Source organism: Drosophila miranda, chromosome XL (genome assembly GCF_003369915.1).
Source record: "Drosophila miranda strain MSH22 chromosome XL, D.miranda_PacBio2.1, whole genome shotgun sequence".
Classification (NCBI taxonomy): Eukaryota; Metazoa; Arthropoda; class Insecta; order Diptera; family Drosophilidae; genus Drosophila; species Drosophila miranda.
The window spans coordinates 5,730,284-5,746,773 of NC_046673.1; the positions used below are offsets into that span (position 1 = coordinate 5,730,284).

The following is a 16,490-nucleotide window of genomic DNA, read 5'->3' on the forward strand; positions in this document are numbered from 1 at the left end:
TGCATACATCGTGAATATTAATAAAAGTCCGACAAACTGTTGTGCAGAGGACCCAATATACACATATTTATACTGCTTCCGAGTGATACGATAAACAACTTATGTAAATTTATGTGTATAGTGCTCAAAACCTCGAACCACCATCCACCATGCATTCCAACTCCACTAAATCGGGTGGACATTGCAGGATGGTGTACGAAATACGAATATCAACATCAATAGTGTATACAATACTTAAGTCGGGATGAACTGTTGCCCGCTTGTAGCTAACAGCCGATTTTATTGCTATGTTTCTTGAATCTTGCTAATGTGAAAGGTTGTCATCGGTTGAGGGTACAGTTGTATCGTAGAGGCTTTCCCACAACTTTCCGCCCGGCTCATAGTTGGATTTGTTGGATAGGATGGATCTAGTTTCGTAGCGACCGAACCTCTGGTTTATGTTGCCAATCCGAGTGTTTTTCGCACCAGACGTCGAGCGATACTATTGAACTCTTCCCTTCGCTCGCGCCACATTATGGCCGCATCAACATTGGCGCCACTCTCGTCGTTGGGTTCTAACAGTAAGAACCACAGTCATAAGATCAGCGGCAATTCGTGGGCCGACGAAGTTTTACTCACCCGCCAGCATGCTGACCACGCTAAGCAAGATCTTTTCCACGCTTTGGACTGGACTCCACCGTTCGGCCGACAGCTCGTAGCCCAAGGGATCGTCGCCGGGCGCATGTAATATTGATATGCAAACGCGGCCATCAGCAAAGATGTTTGGATGGAACATATCACAAGTGAATTTCATTTTTGGCGGACTCAGTGGGTAGTCGGGTGGAAAAACGAGTCGTGCGGGAAATACGCCTCCCTCGAAGCAAGTGCCCTCGGGTCCACTGCAAAGCGCACATAATGGATACAACTATAAATGATAAGGCACTACGATGGCTAGAGCCAGTACTCACGCAATTAACGCCTCCCATTCGAAGAAGTTGTCTTCACTAACGGGACCAGCTACGATTCCTTCCGGTGGGTCCAGCGTTAACTCTATGAGAAACGTGATTCAGCTGATAAACAAAATTAAAAAATTGTTGCAGCAGACGCAGGGCACAGGCTTATGCAGTATTTGGACTTTGGCGGATCTAACAACGACAACATAATCAACGCCAACACCCGCACCCGCACCCGCGTCTGCTCACGCACCATCATCCGCCCCACTTACGTTTGTATTCCGCCATAAGGCGACGAAGTGCGGATCCAGCCATTGCCCTTCTTTTCCACTTGAGTCAGTCCAGGTGTCTTCGTCTTTTGCGACAAGCGCAGCGATCAGAGCTCGGATACGGCGTCAATTCAAACACGTCGTAGTAAATAAGCTTTGTAATATTTATTTATATAAAATATAATACAAGTATGTGTTTTTGTCAATGTCTGCCCAAGAAAAAATTATACTACGTCAGCAGGGTTGCCAGGCTTTAATTCACTGTTAACTAAACAGTGCCAGTGCAGCGTCGCACTAGCTCTCTGTTAACTTACAGTGCTATGAACAATATGAGTCATCTTAAGCAGATGGCCAGCTCCAATACTCGTATTTCATTACACTTCAGGACCAGACTAGTCTGAAAACACTTAAACGATAAATTTGTGTTTGTTGGTTGGTAAATTATATGGCCATATGACATTAGAATTTGTCTAGCTACGAGCGAAAACAGTCTTATGGAAAAAGCATGCAGAGACAGCGAGAGAAATATATGCAGTGCTGGGAAAAATGATAAAAGGATATTATAGAATTGTGGAATTAATTACGTTTTAAAACAGTATCTTTATATAAAATTAACTAAATATGGTATACAAATGGCCATACTCTGGTGACAAGCAACAAGTCTTCAAATAACACCAACATTAACGTGACAGCATTGCGAATATTTTTTGTTGAACTTTTTTGTTTAAGCCTGGTTTTAGTCGAAATACAATAAATGGGAGCACTTAAAAGTAGTTTATCTTATAAAAAATGTATTCATCAAAAGAATAAAACTACGTGGGCAGGGCTGAGCAATTTATAGAGCAATATTCAAATTGAGCAATAAGAACGATTACTCTCTTTTTTTTGTTTGACGCTTCTCGCTAAAACCTTTTTTTTACGCAAAATGCAATAAAAGCAAGTGTTTAAGATAAACCAATCAATTAGAAAATGGATTCACTAATCGGATAAAACTATGTGGGCATGGCTAAATGTTCTATATAGCTGGTAATATTTCACGGAATATCAAAAACGAGGAATATGTGAAATATAACTTGAATTTGTCAGTATATTTACGGTATATTTTTCAAATGAGACGGTATATTTTGGTATATTTCGGAGGGTCGGACGGTATATTTTATGGATAAGTCCGCGGTCGTACTGCTGGTTGTCAATCATCGCTCGCACGTGCACCGAAAATGGGAGATGCTGTGGAAGCTTTATTCGTCAGCGCCTGCAGCGAGGAAAACACAACATGCAGCGTCCAGGATCTGCGCACTGGCACCGACCTAATGAAGTACAAGGGCGGCGGGAATGCCCAACACCACAGTCTGGCCATGATTGGGCTGAATTATGTTCTGGCAGCCAACACAATTAAGCCTTTGCTCCACGTCTGGCCTATCAATAAGCAGGAGCAGATGTCGAGCCTGCGATTTGTGTTGCCAGGCAAGGCCAATGCTATGGCCCTCACTCCAGATGGCGCGTACCTGGTAGTTGGAATACAGGAGAGCATTTATATCTGGCACATGAGCACTGGCCGCATGCTGAACACCCTCTCGAAACACTACCAGGCCATAACCTGTCTGCGCTTCACTGACAATGGGGAGCGCTTTGTCAGCGCCGGGAAAGATGGGGCCGTTCTGGTCTGGGACCTCACCTTCTCAGTTGCACCGCTAGACAACGGCAGCCAGGAAGGCAGTGAGCCTCTGTACAGCTTTAACGATCATGGCCTGGCTGTGACGGATCTGCACACTGGAATTGGTGGCATTCGCTCCTACTTATACACAGTGTCACTAGACCGCTGCTGCAAAGTATATGATCTAAACGGTGGCATCATGCTCCTCAGCATTGTGTTCCCAATAGCACTGCACAGCGTGGTTGTCAATAGGATGGAGACCAGCATTTATGTTGGCTCCGCCGAAGGCAAGTCGTTTGTGTTTCACAATTGGAGAGCGCCACGGATGAAGGTGAGTGACTACAAAAATAATAATAACATGGCTAATCATGGTTTATTGCAGGAATACCATCTGGAGGAGGACGATGCTCAGGCCTTTATCGGCCATACGGTTGGAAAACCCATAACCTCCTTGGCTCTGACAATGAATGCCCAACTGTTGGTCTCTGGCGGTGAGGATAAGCAAGTCTGCGTTTGGGATGTTACGAGTCGGCAGCTCATGAAGAGTATTCCCCAGAACGGCGTGATCACTAATCTGAGAATCCGTCTTCTCAGTCCCGCCATTTTCCAGCCGCAACACAAGCAGCCACAATTATTCGCAAACAGTCTCAAGCGGATGATCACGCCTCCGGATGCTAATGATTATATTGAGCTGCTCGTCACCAACGAGTACCCCAAAGCACGTGCCAAACCAAAGCTAAATTTTGACAGCTGTAACTTGGGTCCGGAGGATAAAAAAATATTACAAAAAATGCAGCACGTAAATCTGGGCGCCGATGACGATGATATTGAATTTGACGAGGAGGCGTTGAAGTCAACTCGGCAATCTTCCAAGGTTAAAGATAAAGATGTGGCTTTAGCGGTCGAGGAAGACTTTCATAAGGCCCATTCCAATGACCCTGCAGTACAGAAACTTATCGCCGAAAACCGACGACTCAAAAAGAAAAACGAGGAAGTGCTTCAAACCATGGCGAAGTATTTGGTAGACCATTCGGAAAGCGGTAAGGGTCCTCCACAGAGAAATCGCAAGAAAGCTCGTAAGAACTAGTGGTTGGCTCCACCCGTGCCTTTTGTTTACTTAGATTATAGCTCATTACTATATAATAAGAAAAACTGAAAACTGTAAAGAAATCAAAAACCAGCTGTCCCAAAATGGGCAGTGCATTTTCAATTATCCGCTGTTAACTTTCAGGCTGCAATTTTTATGCAACAGTGTCAAAGAGTACGGGGCTAAATATCGTGTAAATTTATGCAGATAGAAGGAATCTATCTTCGTCCGTCTATCTCGAGGCTATAAGAGATAGACCAACAGAATGTTGTGTGTGGACTGTTCTTATATCACAGTTTATTAAAGAAAAACTGCCCCCATCTAGAATTTTGAAGACACGAGAGTACTAAAGATGCTATATCATAAGGAATAGTTATGTCTACCAGATTGGAGAATGATTCTAATGAAGAAAATGTTCTTGTATATGCATCAGCCGGATTGTACTTCGGTGGTGGGATAATCGTACACTCTAAATAAATCATAAGATTAGATAATTTGAAACTAGGAAACGTCGCTTCCAATGTTCTGACTAATTTTCAAGTGGCCCAATTACTCGTCTTCGTGAACTGCTTAAGGTGGAAAGTAACTTCGCAAAATTTCCGGATAAAAGCTTCTTACTCGACGGCGAGTTCACTTTCAGGTTTGAGTTCTTAAAAGACGAGAAGTCATCATACGCTGAACCGAGGGATCGGAACAATTGGCCCGATCCCCTATCCTCCTGATCCTTCCATCATTATTCGTATAAATACACATACATTCTAGTTTATATATACGGGTGCTAATAATTATACGAACAAATATTGCTATACGTTTACGTATATATGCATACAAACAAACAAAAAAGACGAACAGTCTAATACAAATGAAGAGAGGTACAAACAAAACATAGGAAATCAGCTTTACTTCGATACATTATCATTATTCGGCTGTCCATTCATGTCATCATCGGCAGTCTCCTGATCGCCAGATTTGTCCTTCTGCTCCGCGAGCTGGCGACGGATCTCCCTATTGGAGCTTAGCAGCTCCCGTAGCTGCGACATGATGTCATCGGTGCGCTGTTCAACTGCGTCCAAGGCGCAGCTGAGGGCATCCAGGCTCTGGTTAACATCTTCCATTTCTGAGAAAAGCCATTGTGGTTATCAATGCTGTGCAATCTCACTTAGCTAACCTTGTAGATCTGCCTCCTGCACATTTGCTTTTCCCGGGTCGCTGGACGAGGTGGGATCGTGGTTGTTCTTGGGCGACATATCCCTTAGCTGCGCTTCCCCTTTGCAAAATGAAATTTATTTTTATTTCTCCTATGGAGATTTAATGTCACGGGACAGCAGCTTGAATGCCATTTTCTCTCGATTTTCAACACTGAATAGATATACTAGAAAAATATACCGATACAGTATCGAATAATGCTCGTATTCCAGTGCACTTTTAGAAGTGCTTAGCAAGATAAATATATGCTTCAGTTTCAGGCAGCAAAGAGACGTAAATTTATACTCTTGAATAACAGTTCAGTTGGTGAACTGACAAACCACCAAAACACAATCTATCGTTTTGTTTGTGTTTCATACTGCACTGGTATTATGGTGTAGTGGAATGCGACCATAAGTCTAGTGAGGATTTTATGTGTGGTGGCCTAAAAGGTACTTAGACAAGATAAACATTTCGCTAGGAATGATTTCGTATGCATTTTATACAAATCCGGGAAAGTACATCCCGTCGTGATGGATATCGATAAGTAAGTTAAAACAAATTTTCACGATAGTTTTCTACCTTGCCCCCTGACATAACATCTATTGACAAATCGAAATGTGCTTTAAATACCAAACGAGAATATTGCTTACACAATTTAACGTGAGTCTGAGTGGTTTGTGGCGGCATTGTTATAAAACTCAGAGGTTTCAAATTTATTAGCTACCGCGATGTTATGCCACAAAGCAGGCACCGAAAGGGAGCCGTCCCGTTGGTCTGGCCCATCCGCCAGATCCGAAGACCGTCAGCTGCGACTATATAGGTCCACCAGATCCGCAATCGAACCTGCGCCCCTACGTGAGGCACTACGATGAAAACGAAACGGATCTGGCTAAGAAATTGCGATTGACGCGCATCGAAGTGGAGGCTTGGAACGCGAGTTTCTGGACCAAGCACAACAAACGATTCTATGAGGTAAGCTGGCCCCAGTTCTTTTTCCTGGCTATCTCTCTTGTCATCTCTTTCGCTCTGATGAAGACTTAAAACAAGTGTCGTTTTTAGGAGAAAGAAGACTTCATACGACTGCACAAAGAGGCTGGCACCGAGGACATCTCGGCCGATCGCATGAGTGAATTCTACAAGACCTTTCTGGACAAGAATTGGAGAATCCATATGATGTACAACCTCTCGTGGTATCTGAAAAACTTTGACATGCTCACATTGGCGTTCATGGTGCAGGTCCAAAAGCTTCTGACTCGCAGAAAGAGACGAACAGGAGTCTGAGTACTCAGAAACTAGTTTCGATTCGTTTGGTTAATTTGATTTGTTTCGTTTTGTTTTGTTGGATCGTGTAGACTACAGTCGAGTATATGTATGCACCAATTTAGTTCTTAGGATGAAAATTTTTTGAGTATTTAAATAGTCAAATAAAGTGAAACGTTTCAAATGATTGCAAAATGGTTGCATAAAATTTACTTAACACTTATGGAGATGAAAAAAAAACGCTTTCTGGATAGTTAATATTCTTAATTTTAAGGCGAACTAGTTAAATAAAATAAAATAAAATACAATATATGTGTATTCGTATGTCTACGTATTCAATGAAGGTTGTGCATATTACATTTATTACTCCTGTTGAGAAACAAACTCGCTTTCACGTCTACTCGCTCTACCTTCTAATGTCCATTGTAAGAATGCAAAAACTAATAATCGTTATAATTATGATAATATAATAATGGTAAACAAAAAGGAAGGCACACACGCATAAAGTCAAGTGGCGGCACTCGCTGGGGTCTATCTCTGTGGGGCTACAAACACGATGAATAATATTGTGATGATAATGATGCTGAGCTGATTGTGCTCTTTGTGGTCGTGGTGCTTGGTGTTGAGGGAGGGTGGGGAGGGGAGGGGAGTATGTGGGGTGGGGGGAGGGAAGGGGAATCGTGCAATAATGTACCTAACATAAAATACATATTTTTTATAGAAATTATACAGTATAGCACTTCAATGGTGAAAACGCTGTCCATTCCCACTCCTTCCACTGCCCTGTCCCCCTTCTTATGGGCGATTAAGGATAAAAATTAGCTACAGTGGGCGGCGGGCACATATAAAATACATAACTTGCAGGGTCCTATGCTCTATGCTCTATTCTCTATAATAGCACGTATTCATACATATAACTACATATATGTACATGATCTACACTGTTTAGAGAATGAATGTTCAGATTCCCGGTCACTGGGAGAACTTCCATGTGGGTTGGTTCGTGCTGGTGCTCGTTGCTGTAATCGCTTCTGTTGCTGCTGCTGCTGCTGACTTTAGTTCATCCACTTGCGACAATTGGGAGCGCCACAGGCACACGGTATCTTGTGTGCATCATCCTCTATGTCAAACTTGTAGTCATACGAGAGCTGCGAGAGCATACGAAAACAAAAATTAAAAATCCGTGTCCGTGTCCGTGTCCGTGTATGTGGAACTCACCTCCTCGCCACGATAAATTTTACGCTTGGCGAATATTATGATCCGCACATCGCGATCGACCTCAACAATCTCCGTCACACAGTTCGGATTGCAGGAGTGGTTGATGTAGCGAGCCAGGCCGCCGCTCAGAGTGGCGTCTACGACGCGATCCTCGTCAAGGCGGAACATGTAAATGCCTCGATTCTGCAGGGGCAAAGAATGACTTCAGGATGACTCATTCGTCTACATTGATTGGCTGTCACGTACCTTGGATTCGTACTGCTTCTCCCGTATCTCGGAAACCTCGGTGCGAATGACCTCCCCAATATACTCGATGATCATGGTGTGCTTTTCAATATCTCGGGCCGCATACAAGCCCAGGCCCTGAATCTTCGACCTAAATGGTGGAGAAAGAAAACGGGTAATTTCCGAGGGCCCTCCTGTTACTCTTAGAATAAACCCACCTCGCCAAGTAGACGTTGTTGCGCCACTCCTGCTTCATCTTTTTGTACTGGGAGCTCTTGGAGTGGACAAACTGCTTGCTGTAGGGGCAGGCAACCTCTCCGGCAATCGACGCCGAGTTGGCCATGCGCTGGGTGCTGCAGCTGCCTGCGGTCCGCTGGGTGTGCGGCTTGCGCCAGACGAGCAGCTGCCGTTGCTTGGGCTCGGTGCGGGCGGCGCCGGACGGATTGATGGCCAGCGGGAACTCCAGCAGCGGGTTGCGGCCGTACTTGAATCGGTAGTCGGTGAGCGTCTCGATCCCGGGCAGGCTCTCCAGGATGCGCACAATGGCCGGCTCCGTTAGCCCGAAGAGGTCCTCGCCGCTGATGTGTTGCGGGAAGAGCTGCAGCCACTTGTGCACCTTCCGCAGGCGGGTGATGGGCTGCAGGATCTGCTGCCACACCCCTGTTGGCGTGCTGGCCTGGAACTCGCGCTCCGGCTCCTTGTCGCTGCCGTCCTGAACAACGATCCGGAACTCAGGCTTGCAGCCGGCCTCGGCTATGGAGCAGATGTACCGGCACCGCCGATTCGGACGCCGCACGCACCAGTAGTAGCGACTCTGCGAATCACGAGTGGGATTGGGATGACACCATGGACGCGGGAGAGCGAACAAGAGGTACTTACCACCTTGTAGCCAATGGGGTAGATGAAATGGGGCGTGTGGAAGGCCTCCAGCTGGTGGGGCAGCAGCTGGCCCACATTGAGGAACGTCATGTTGCCCACCCGCAGCAGGTTGCTCAGCTCCGTGTAATGCATGACGGTGGCCACCTGACGGTTCTCGTCGCGGTCCACGAACACCCGACGGTGCACAACGAAGGAGCTAAGCTCGTTCTCCATTGGCCCGAAAGCGGCTCCAGACCCAGACCCGGACCCGGACCCGGCACTGGCACTTCCGCTGCCTGCGTGGGCCTGGGCGTGGGTGTGGGCATGGCCATGGGCACTGCAGTGCACGGACTTGTTCTTGTAGAAGACGCACTCCTCCCGAATGGCGCAGGGCAGGTGGTATAGGTTGTTGCAGCGCGACTTGAAGCATTTGATGGTAGCTCCCAGCTGGTGGCAAGCGCTGCACGCCTGATTCAGCCCCGCCTGCAGTGCGGTCTGGAAGTTCATCAGCGCTCCGGACAGCGTCTCGTACACGCCGTTCGACCACAAGGCACAGTTGAGATGGACCTGTACGAGAGGAGAGGGATTCAAAGATGAGGGATGAGAAGGGGCCGCGACAGGCGACAACATTAGCACATTAGTCTCACCCATTTGTCCACATCGAAGTTGAGCAGCCGCGAGGGTCCGTCCGCCTGGCCGTCGCCGCGTTGGTTGCAGAAGACGCACTGGCGCGTGTCCTCTAGGTGGCTGACCCCGTCCGTCTCCCACACCGTGTTGTTGGGGGCAGCAAATGAAGTGGCTCCATCGTACTCCTGCTTGATGTCCGCGCTCGCGGACGATTCCGTGGCGAAGCAGTCGCCGCTAAAGCACTTCACGATGCACTTGCGCTGCAGTGGGGGCGCAACGGTCTCGCTGCCCAAGTTCTGCTTCACGTCGAGCTCCTCCTCCGGCGGCTCCGTCTTCACCACATGCTCTTGAGGAACGGCCGGACACGAGCCCGACGCCAAAGTGCTCTTCGAGGACCCGCTGGCCGCGAGCAGAGAGATGCTGGCCGCCTCGGCCTTTGCCTGGACCTCCTTCCCGCTCCACTTGAACAGGGCCAGGCAGGCACGATCGCAGAAGTAGAAGAACGGAGGCGGCAGCGTCTTCCGGGGCAGTAGCGCCATTAGCTGGGCCAGCCGGGGCAGCTGCTCTTCCAGCGGAGGCATGCTCTGGCTGGGCACTCGCAGGCCGCTGGCGGGGACGACGTTGGCACAGCTGCGGCACAGCTTGCGTCGCCCGTTGAGAATCTTCCTCAGGTGGCCGTTGCTCGCGGAGAGGGGCCGCTTGAACGGCTCCTTTTCGGCCTGCTCGTCGGCCTCCTCCTTGGCTCCCTGGCTCTTTGGCTGGTCGAGGCTCGGCTCGGAGCCGGTCTTCGGGTCCGACTTCTCCTCGATGAGCTTGCATGTAAGGGCGGGCGTCAGGTGCAGCAGATTGGCCAGATCCCGCAGCACGCCGGCTATGTTGTCCGTCGTCGAGGAGTGCAGCGAGAGTATCACGTTCTGGTTCTTCTGCTGATAGTTGTTGTTGTTGTTGTTGCTGTTGCCGTGGCCGCCCCCCAGCTCCATTTGCTGGCCCTTGCGCAGTTCCTCGGCGCAGGTGCGGAGCAGGGGCGAAGTGGGCATCCGCATGGTGAGGGGGTCCTCGGCCAGGGCCACCGGCGACATCCGCCCGTGGCACCGACTGTTGTTGTTCAGCAGAATTAGGCCCGGAAAGCGGGTGAGCCGCGGGAGGGCAGTCCAGGCGGTCAGGGACTCGCCCTCCACAAGCTCTGTGGTCTCCAAGTTCGCGTCCTTCACGGCCCCGATGTGCCGCAGCAGCCGCTCGCGGGGATTCCGCTCGATGTGGGTGGAGAACTCCTGGTCGTAGAAGTCGTTCTGGATGCTGGACATGGGCTGCGACTTTCCCTCCACTCCCACCAGAGACCCCGACGGAGATGCAGATCCCCCCGTCGGGCCACCGCTCCCGCCGAAGCGTTCGCTGTCGTACAGCGAGGGAATACTGGGATGGCGCACCCGACCGAAGTGGCCCAGCAGCGATCCGTCGCATTCCTCCAGCGGCCAGCTGCGGGATAGGGAGGCGCCGGCCTTTAGCTTGCCGTTGCCGGAGGTGGACCCTCCCGATCCGGATGCCGATCCCGATCCCAATCCCGTTCCTGCGCCCGCCATCTCGCTGCTCCCAATAAGGAAGTGAAAGTTGCGGTTGAGGTGGGGCTCCAGCACCTGGAGCGGCTGCATCTGGCGGATGTGCGTCAGCAGCTTCTCGGTAAATGCATCGTGGTCCTCCTCCACCTTGGAGAATTTCCGCACTCGCTTCTTCAGCATGGGCGAGGCGGCGGCACCGCCTCCGCCTCCGACTCCGACCACTCCCGCGGGCACAAGACCAGTGCCGGGTGCTCCCTGCACGTACTGGGTGCCCGGGGGCATGCGGGCCAGCTGCACCATCGCGCCTGCTGGTAGCGTCCCGGACAGATCCTTGAGACTGTTGGCCGCCTGCCCGGCGTTCGGATTGCCTCTCCGTGGCTTCTGCACCTCCCGTTTGCGCCGCTTGCGCTGGTCCCCGGCTTTGGGTTCCATGGCCGTTGGCAAGCTCTGAGGATGGGCCTGGGGATGCCCCTGAGCATGTGAATGAGCCGCCTGCTGCTGCTGCTGCTGCTGCTGCTGGTGCTGGTGATGTTGCTGCTGCTGTTGCTGATGCACGTGCAACTGCATCTGGCCAGGCATCTGGCCCTGGATCTGAGACTGCATCTGTGCCTGGTGGGGCGTCTCGCCTGGCTGCCCAGTTTTCTTCGCGTAGCTTGTGATGGCTGAAATGAGCTGCATCTTGTTCGTTTCCGTCCCAGGGGTTCCGGGTGTATTGGTGCCGGGTGGCGGCGGCTTCATCCTTATGGCCAGAGGCAGATGCTTCTGCAGCACATCGTCGCTGTGCGAGGGGTCAGGTTGGTTGTGCTGCAGCTGGAGCTTCTCGTCCAGCTGGGGATGCGACTGCATGGATAGCTTCCTCTTCTGCGCCTCCCCCGACTTGAAGGACATTTTGTTGGGGGCCAGGATTTGGCCCATTCCCGGCTCAATCTGAATGGTGCTGTTGTTGTCCTGGATCTGTCTGCTCCAGCTGTTGGTTACTGCTCCCGGTCCTGCTGCACTGTGCACTGCTGCCGATGCTGCTGTTGTCTGGAGGTTGTCCGAGTTGGTGAGCGGCTTCTCGGCCTGCTCCGACAAGGGCACGCCCAGGGACTCTTGCTCCATTGCCATCGACATGGCCATGGGCATGGCCGAGGACTTGTGCTTCATCTGCAAGCTCATATCCTTAGAGGGCTTGGTGGATATGGAGATTGTCACATTCGAAACGGGAGCGGTGGCCAGCTCATACGGCGGCGGCGGCAAGAACTCCGTCGACTTGCTGCTGGACGTGGCGGAAGACTCCGCCAGCTTCCTGTCTCCCATTGTCAGAGCAGCGTGCGTGGGCGGTGTGGATATGAACGAGGTCTCCTTGGACACAATCTGCACGGTCTGCTTCACTTGGTGTTGTGGCTGCTGCTGTTGCTGCTGCTGTTGTTGCTGCTGCATCTGCTGGGCAGCCGGGGGCGGTTGGGTGGGTGTTGGTTGTGGTAGGCCTTGGATCGAGGACTGCTGCACCACCGGCATCTGCTGCTCCAGCTCCGCTGCGGTATTGGTTGCCGGAACGGGAGCTTCAGCGGCCACAGAAGTGGGGGCGCAGACGGAGGCGGCAACAGATGGGGCGACAGACGGAGCAGCTGGCGCGGCAGACGCCGACTGCTGGCTGCCTCCATTCCCGTTTGCTACTGTGGTGGTGGTGGTAGGCGTGGCCACGGATCCGCCGCTGCTGCTGCTTACTGCCGCCGGCACGGGCGGAATGACCGGACGGGCCAACTGCGCCTCCAGGGAGCTGACTAGGCCCATGCTCGGGGCCCGCACGTTGATCACCTTGCGGGCGGACAGCGGCGCTGTGCTCGCAGCGACGTGGGCGGAGTTGATGCTGATTTGGTTGAGGTTGTGGCTGCTGCTGCTGTTCTGGAGCAGCTGCTTCAGCAGCGCGTTATTCGAGTCATCAGAGTTGGCCCGCTGGTGCTGGTTGCTGTTCGCTGCAGCTGGCACAGATGCACCGATTGTTGCTGTGGCCGCGGCTGCGGCTGTGGCTGTGGCCGTGGCCGTGGATGCAGGCGGGCCTGGAGCTGAGGTTGTGATGGCAGTCAGCGTGGTGCTGGCGTTCAGACGCTTCTCGGTCGCCACTAGGACCTCGCCCGACTGCTCGCCCGTTGGAGCCGGAGGCGGGGCGGCGGGAGCATCCTTGACTGTTGCTTCCTGCTTGACCAGCAGATTGGTCTTCGGCTCGTTGCTCATCTCATCCATCTTTGGGATTATGATCGAGAACGGCATCGGTTGCAGTGCCTCTGCCGCCGCCAGGCTTACACTCAATTTGGTGGGCGTGGTGGCCGGTGTGGTGACCACGCCCAACCCCAGTCCCACCACGGAGGGCACCGACGTGAGCTTCAGCTGCATTGGAGCCGCGCCGGCGCCGGCGCCCGACACTGACACTGATGACGATGACGCTGACGACGAGGACGGGGATGGTTTGTCCGGATTCGGGTCCTGGTTGAGGGCGTGGTGCATCTGCAGCGCGGAACTGCTGACGGTGGTGGTGATCATCTTGGGCTTCTGCTGGGCCATCGTCGTCTTCGACAGCACCAGAGATATGTTCTTGTTCTGAATGGAGATGATGGGCCGGGCCCCCATTCCCGGAGTGTTGATGCAGATCGTGCCCGCCGTCGACTTGGCCACAGCCTCGTTCAGTATGGCCGAGACGGATACGGAGGAGGTGCTGCTGGACATCTCAGAGCCGCTGCCGGCGGCGGATGGCGTCATTGTTACCGTCACGGGCACCGTGCCGGTTGCCTGCGCCACGGCGGTGGCCGCACCCGCTCCCGCGCCCACTTGTATGGACTGCTGCTTGAAGATATTAAAGCTGGGCGCGCAGTTGTGACTGGCCTTGTCCAGGGGCTTTATCACGACGCTGTTGAGGTTTCCGAACTCGTCGCCGGTTCCAGAGTCCTGCGATTTGGGCTTGTTGAATATGTTCTCACTGTAAGTTATCTTGTGGCCGGCCAACCGGGTGGCTGGATTGCGACAGGAGTTGGCATTGACATTGACATTGACGCTGACTCCCGCCTCGTGGGCCGTGTCGCCAATCTCGGAGGCGTCGTGCAGCTTCTCCTTAACCATGGAAAACGTTTGGTTGGGATTCGAGGTGGTTATCGAAACAATGCTGGCCGTGGCAGGGGCCAGGCTGCCGCTGTTCACCTGTTGGGCCTGCTGCTGGACCTGCAACTGCTGGACCTGGTGCTGGTGCTGCTGCTGGATCTGCAGGGACATCTTCTTGCCGACCACCTTGGCGGCGACTATTTTGGTGTTGGCAGGCTTGATCTGCAGGCCCGAGAAGGAAACGATTGTGGTGGGGTTCTTGGGCACGCGCTTGATCAGCTTCGTGTAGTTGAGGTGCTGCTGCTGGTGCTGGTGCGCCGCACTCTGCTGCCCGGACGGAGCACTGGCCACGGCGGTCACCTGGCCGGGCTGCATGATCTGCTTGCTCTCGACGATGGTGGCGCCACCGGCGGTAGCCGCCCCACTAGCACTCATTAGCAGCGGCACGGAGATCGTCTTGTTGCCGATGGAAACCTTGGCCGTCGTCTGGGTGACCTCCGACAGCTTCTTCGCGTTCACCACCAGCTGGGTGGCCTTCATCTTGGACTGAATGTTTACGCGGTTCAGGAGCGTGGGCTGGTGGGTTACTTGCTGGCTGCTGGCGGTCGTCGCATTGAATATATTGTAGTTGGCCTGCACCGACTTCTGGTTCATTATAGTGGTCCCTCCCACGCCTGGTCCTGATCCGCCTCCATTGTTCGCATTCAGTATTATCGTAGACGTTGTGGATGAGCTGACGGTCACGGGGGCGACTGCGGATGTGATCACCGCGGCAACGGAGGCGCCGGAGGAGGCAGAGGCCGACGCGATGGTTGAGTTTTCGGGCACCACCTTTTGTTCAGTTGCCGAGGACGGCAGTAGGGCGTAGTCCAGCTCCTCGGCAGCTGGCAACGCTGTTTTGTTGGCCAGCTCGACATGCTCGGCTCCTCCACTCGGCTCGATGGAAATAGTGGAGGCCGTCGAGGAGGAAGAAGATGCGGACGACGGACAGACGGCCTCCTTTTTGGTAAAGCTTGTAAAACCTGCAAGCGTGTTTTGAAACAATTGGTTATTCATCGATGCCAAGGGATGCCACGGGTTGAATTGAAATATGTTTGCTAGTTCATACTCACTCTGCTTTTGGCTGCCGTCGAGCGCTTCTTCAGGCTTTATTGCACTCATTTCAGCGTTGGCTCCAAAGTTACATACTATAATCTTATCCTCGCGCGGATCCCAGGCATTCTCGGTGCCGACTTGATCCACTTTCGGGTGTTGCTCAACTGCAGACTTTTCGGAAGCAGCGGATGTTTGTTTTGAGGCTGCAGCTGTTGATTGGAATGCCAATGACGGGGCTTGGACGGACCCTCCTGGAACAGCACGTTGCTGTTGTCGATGGTGCTGGTGGTGTTTCTGTTGCTGTTGTAGCTGTTGTTGTTTGGCGGGCAAACTAGTCGAGGGCGGGCAAAGCAGCAATTCGGTTTTGAGTTTCTTGCGATTCGGATCCTCGGTATCGTCGATGCTGGTGCGCTTCTGTATATTGATTGCATTAAAATTTAGCGCTGCGGTTGCAGATGTTACACGTTCGGGTTTTGCCTTTTCGGCGGCAGCAGCCGCAGCAGCAAGCGATGTTGTCACTTTCGATATATTCATAACAAACAAGTGGACACTGGACAGAGTCAGTCGCTAGCAATGAATGCTGGATCAGCTTAAATTTCGTGCTAAATACATACAGAAAATGTTTTAAAACATGCACTATTTGGACAAAAATATTTTCGTGTATGCAGTAGCAGTGTATCCTAAACTTTTAGCTAGTGAAAATACATGAAAAAAATACCACGAAATATACAAAATACAGGGTTGAGTTTTTCGATAACAATAAGTACACACTTACCAGCTGTGCTGTAGCCAGTGCTACCATAAATAGTCTGAAAATGAACTTCCAAAAAAAAAAAAACAATTTAAATTAAATGAATTTAATTTAAATTAAAATCAAATTAATTTAAAATAACTAAGAATAAATGAAGACCTATTTTTAGAATAAAAAACAATTTTTTTTATTTAAAAAAACATGTCAATGGTTCTGATCAGCCATCGTTTGGTCGTTTTTTTTCTTATTTCAAAATAAATTTAATAGAAAATGATTCTGCTTCCGGCTTCATGAAAGTAGGGAAAATTTTTTCTTTAGAAACATTTTTATTGTTTTACTGTTTAAAAACAATATAAATCGTTTCGTCTCAATTGAGACAATATTGATGTCGAATTTTGTATTTCTATCTGCACGGAACTGTCTGGCAACGCTTGTCTGAAACGAGAACTCCAAACCATCTGAATCCACTTCCGAGTTGAAATGCATAAGAAACGTAAGGCACAGTCAATACCTCAAGACTTGGTGCAATTCTTTTTTTTATAGCCTAGGGAAAAGGATATAGAGTTATTTAATTTAAGTAAATATAGTATTAGCTAGGAGCAACAGGACAAATCATTTTGGCAGTGTTGTGGTCATGTACGCCAACCACTGTGTGGGCATTGCTACGGACCGAGCGAGCTCTATTTTGTGGGATC

The 16,490-nt window shown here is 51.0% G+C and overlaps 5 protein-coding genes across 5 annotated transcripts; 2 read left to right on the forward strand and 3 right to left on the reverse strand.

The window, feature by feature from the left end:
- Positions 1 to 226: 226 nt before the first annotated feature.
- On the reverse strand, positions 227 to 1,441 carry LOC108164875 (ubiquitin-conjugating enzyme E2 G2). Its single transcript, XM_017300820.2, has 4 exons — positions 1,205 to 1,441; positions 948 to 1,029; positions 619 to 878; positions 227 to 554 (listed from the first exon to the last, which is right to left on the reverse strand). The coding sequence occupies exons 1-4, from the start codon at positions 1,245 to 1,247 to the stop codon at positions 436 to 438; spliced, it is 504 nt and encodes a 167-aa protein (XP_017156309.1). The 5' UTR covers positions 1,248 to 1,441; the 3' UTR covers positions 227 to 435.
- Positions 1,442 to 2,371: 930 nt separating this feature from the next.
- LOC108157578 (WD repeat-containing protein 18) lies at positions 2,372 to 4,065 on the forward strand. Its single transcript, XM_017289702.1, has 2 exons — positions 2,372 to 3,186; positions 3,238 to 4,065. The coding sequence occupies exons 1-2, from the start codon at positions 2,419 to 2,421 to the stop codon at positions 3,940 to 3,942; spliced, it is 1,473 nt and encodes a 490-aa protein (XP_017145191.1). The 5' UTR covers positions 2,372 to 2,418; the 3' UTR covers positions 3,943 to 4,065.
- Positions 4,066 to 4,222: 157 nt separating this feature from the next.
- Positions 4,223 to 5,296, reverse strand: LOC108157595 (UPF0184 protein CG14818). Its single transcript, XM_017289726.2, has 2 exons — positions 5,111 to 5,296; positions 4,223 to 5,059 (listed from the first exon to the last, which is right to left on the reverse strand). The coding sequence occupies exons 1-2, from the start codon at positions 5,187 to 5,189 to the stop codon at positions 4,842 to 4,844; spliced, it is 297 nt and encodes a 98-aa protein (XP_017145215.1). The 5' UTR covers positions 5,190 to 5,296; the 3' UTR covers positions 4,223 to 4,841.
- A 384-nt stretch (positions 5,297 to 5,680) lies between these two features.
- On the forward strand, positions 5,681 to 6,585 carry LOC108157586 (COA8 family protein CG14806, mitochondrial). Its single transcript, XM_017289715.2, has 3 exons — positions 5,681 to 5,790; positions 5,851 to 6,102; positions 6,190 to 6,585. Exons 1-3 carry the CDS (start codon positions 5,746 to 5,748, stop codon positions 6,409 to 6,411), a joined length of 519 nt encoding a protein of 172 aa, XP_017145204.1. The 5' UTR covers positions 5,681 to 5,745; the 3' UTR covers positions 6,412 to 6,585.
- LOC108157568 (histone-lysine N-methyltransferase trr) lies at positions 6,575 to 15,764 on the reverse strand. The gene is made up of 7 exons (XM_017289691.2): positions 15,062 to 15,764; positions 9,339 to 14,971; positions 8,713 to 9,258; positions 8,052 to 8,647; positions 7,855 to 7,984; positions 7,609 to 7,791; positions 6,575 to 7,538 (listed from the first exon to the last, which is right to left on the reverse strand). The coding sequence occupies exons 1-7, from the start codon at positions 15,576 to 15,578 to the stop codon at positions 7,446 to 7,448; spliced, it is 7,698 nt and encodes a 2,565-aa protein (XP_017145180.1). The 5' UTR covers positions 15,579 to 15,764; the 3' UTR covers positions 6,575 to 7,445.
- Between the last annotated feature and the right edge of the window lie 726 nt (positions 15,765 to 16,490).

Excerpts from the sequence above, each read along its gene's own strand:
- LOC108157568 (XM_017289691.2), bottom strand. The coding sequence starts at position 15,578 with ATGAATATATCGAAAGTGACAACATCGCTTGCTGCTGCGGCTGCTGCC. Across the intron at positions 14,972-15,061 it reads CGACGGCAGCCAAAAGCAGA|GTTTTACAAGCTTTACCAAA; the intron begins GTGAGTATGAAC and ends ACACGCTTGCAG. Across the intron at positions 7,985-8,051 it reads AACAACGTCTACTTGGCGAG|GTCGAAGATTCAGGGCCTGG; the intron begins GTGGGTTTATTC and ends TCCACCATTTAG.
- LOC108157595 (XM_017289726.2), bottom strand. The coding sequence starts at position 5,189 with ATGTCGCCCAAGAACAACCACGATCCCACCTCGTCCAGCGACCCGGGA. Across the intron at positions 5,060-5,110 it reads GCAGGAGGCAGATCTACAAG|AAATGGAAGATGTTAACCAG; the intron begins GTTAGCTAAGTG and ends GGCTTTTCTCAG.
- LOC108164875 (XM_017300820.2), bottom strand. The coding sequence starts at position 1,247 with ATGGCTGGATCCGCACTTCGTCGCCTTATGGCGGAATACAAAC. Across the intron at positions 1,030-1,204 it reads CCTTATGGCGGAATACAAAC|AGTTAACGCTGGACCCACCG; the intron begins GTAAGTGGGGCG and ends CGTTTCTCATAG. Across the intron at positions 555-618 it reads CGTGGTCAGCATGCTGGCGG|AACCCAACGACGAGAGTGGC; the intron begins GTGAGTAAAACT and ends TCTTACTGTTAG.
- LOC108157586 (XM_017289715.2), top strand. The coding sequence starts at position 5,746 with ATGTGCTTTAAATACCAAACGAGAATATTGCTTACACAATTTAAC. Across the intron at positions 5,791-5,850 it reads TATTGCTTACACAATTTAAC|CTACCGCGATGTTATGCCAC; the intron begins GTGAGTCTGAGT and ends CAAATTTATTAG. Across the intron at positions 6,103-6,189 it reads ACAACAAACGATTCTATGAG|GAGAAAGAAGACTTCATACG; the intron begins GTAAGCTGGCCC and ends TGTCGTTTTTAG.
- LOC108157578 (XM_017289702.1), top strand. The coding sequence starts at position 2,419 with ATGGGAGATGCTGTGGAAGCTTTATTCGTCAGCGCCTGCAGCGAGGAA. Across the intron at positions 3,187-3,237 it reads GGAGAGCGCCACGGATGAAG|GAATACCATCTGGAGGAGGA; the intron begins GTGAGTGACTAC and ends GGTTTATTGCAG.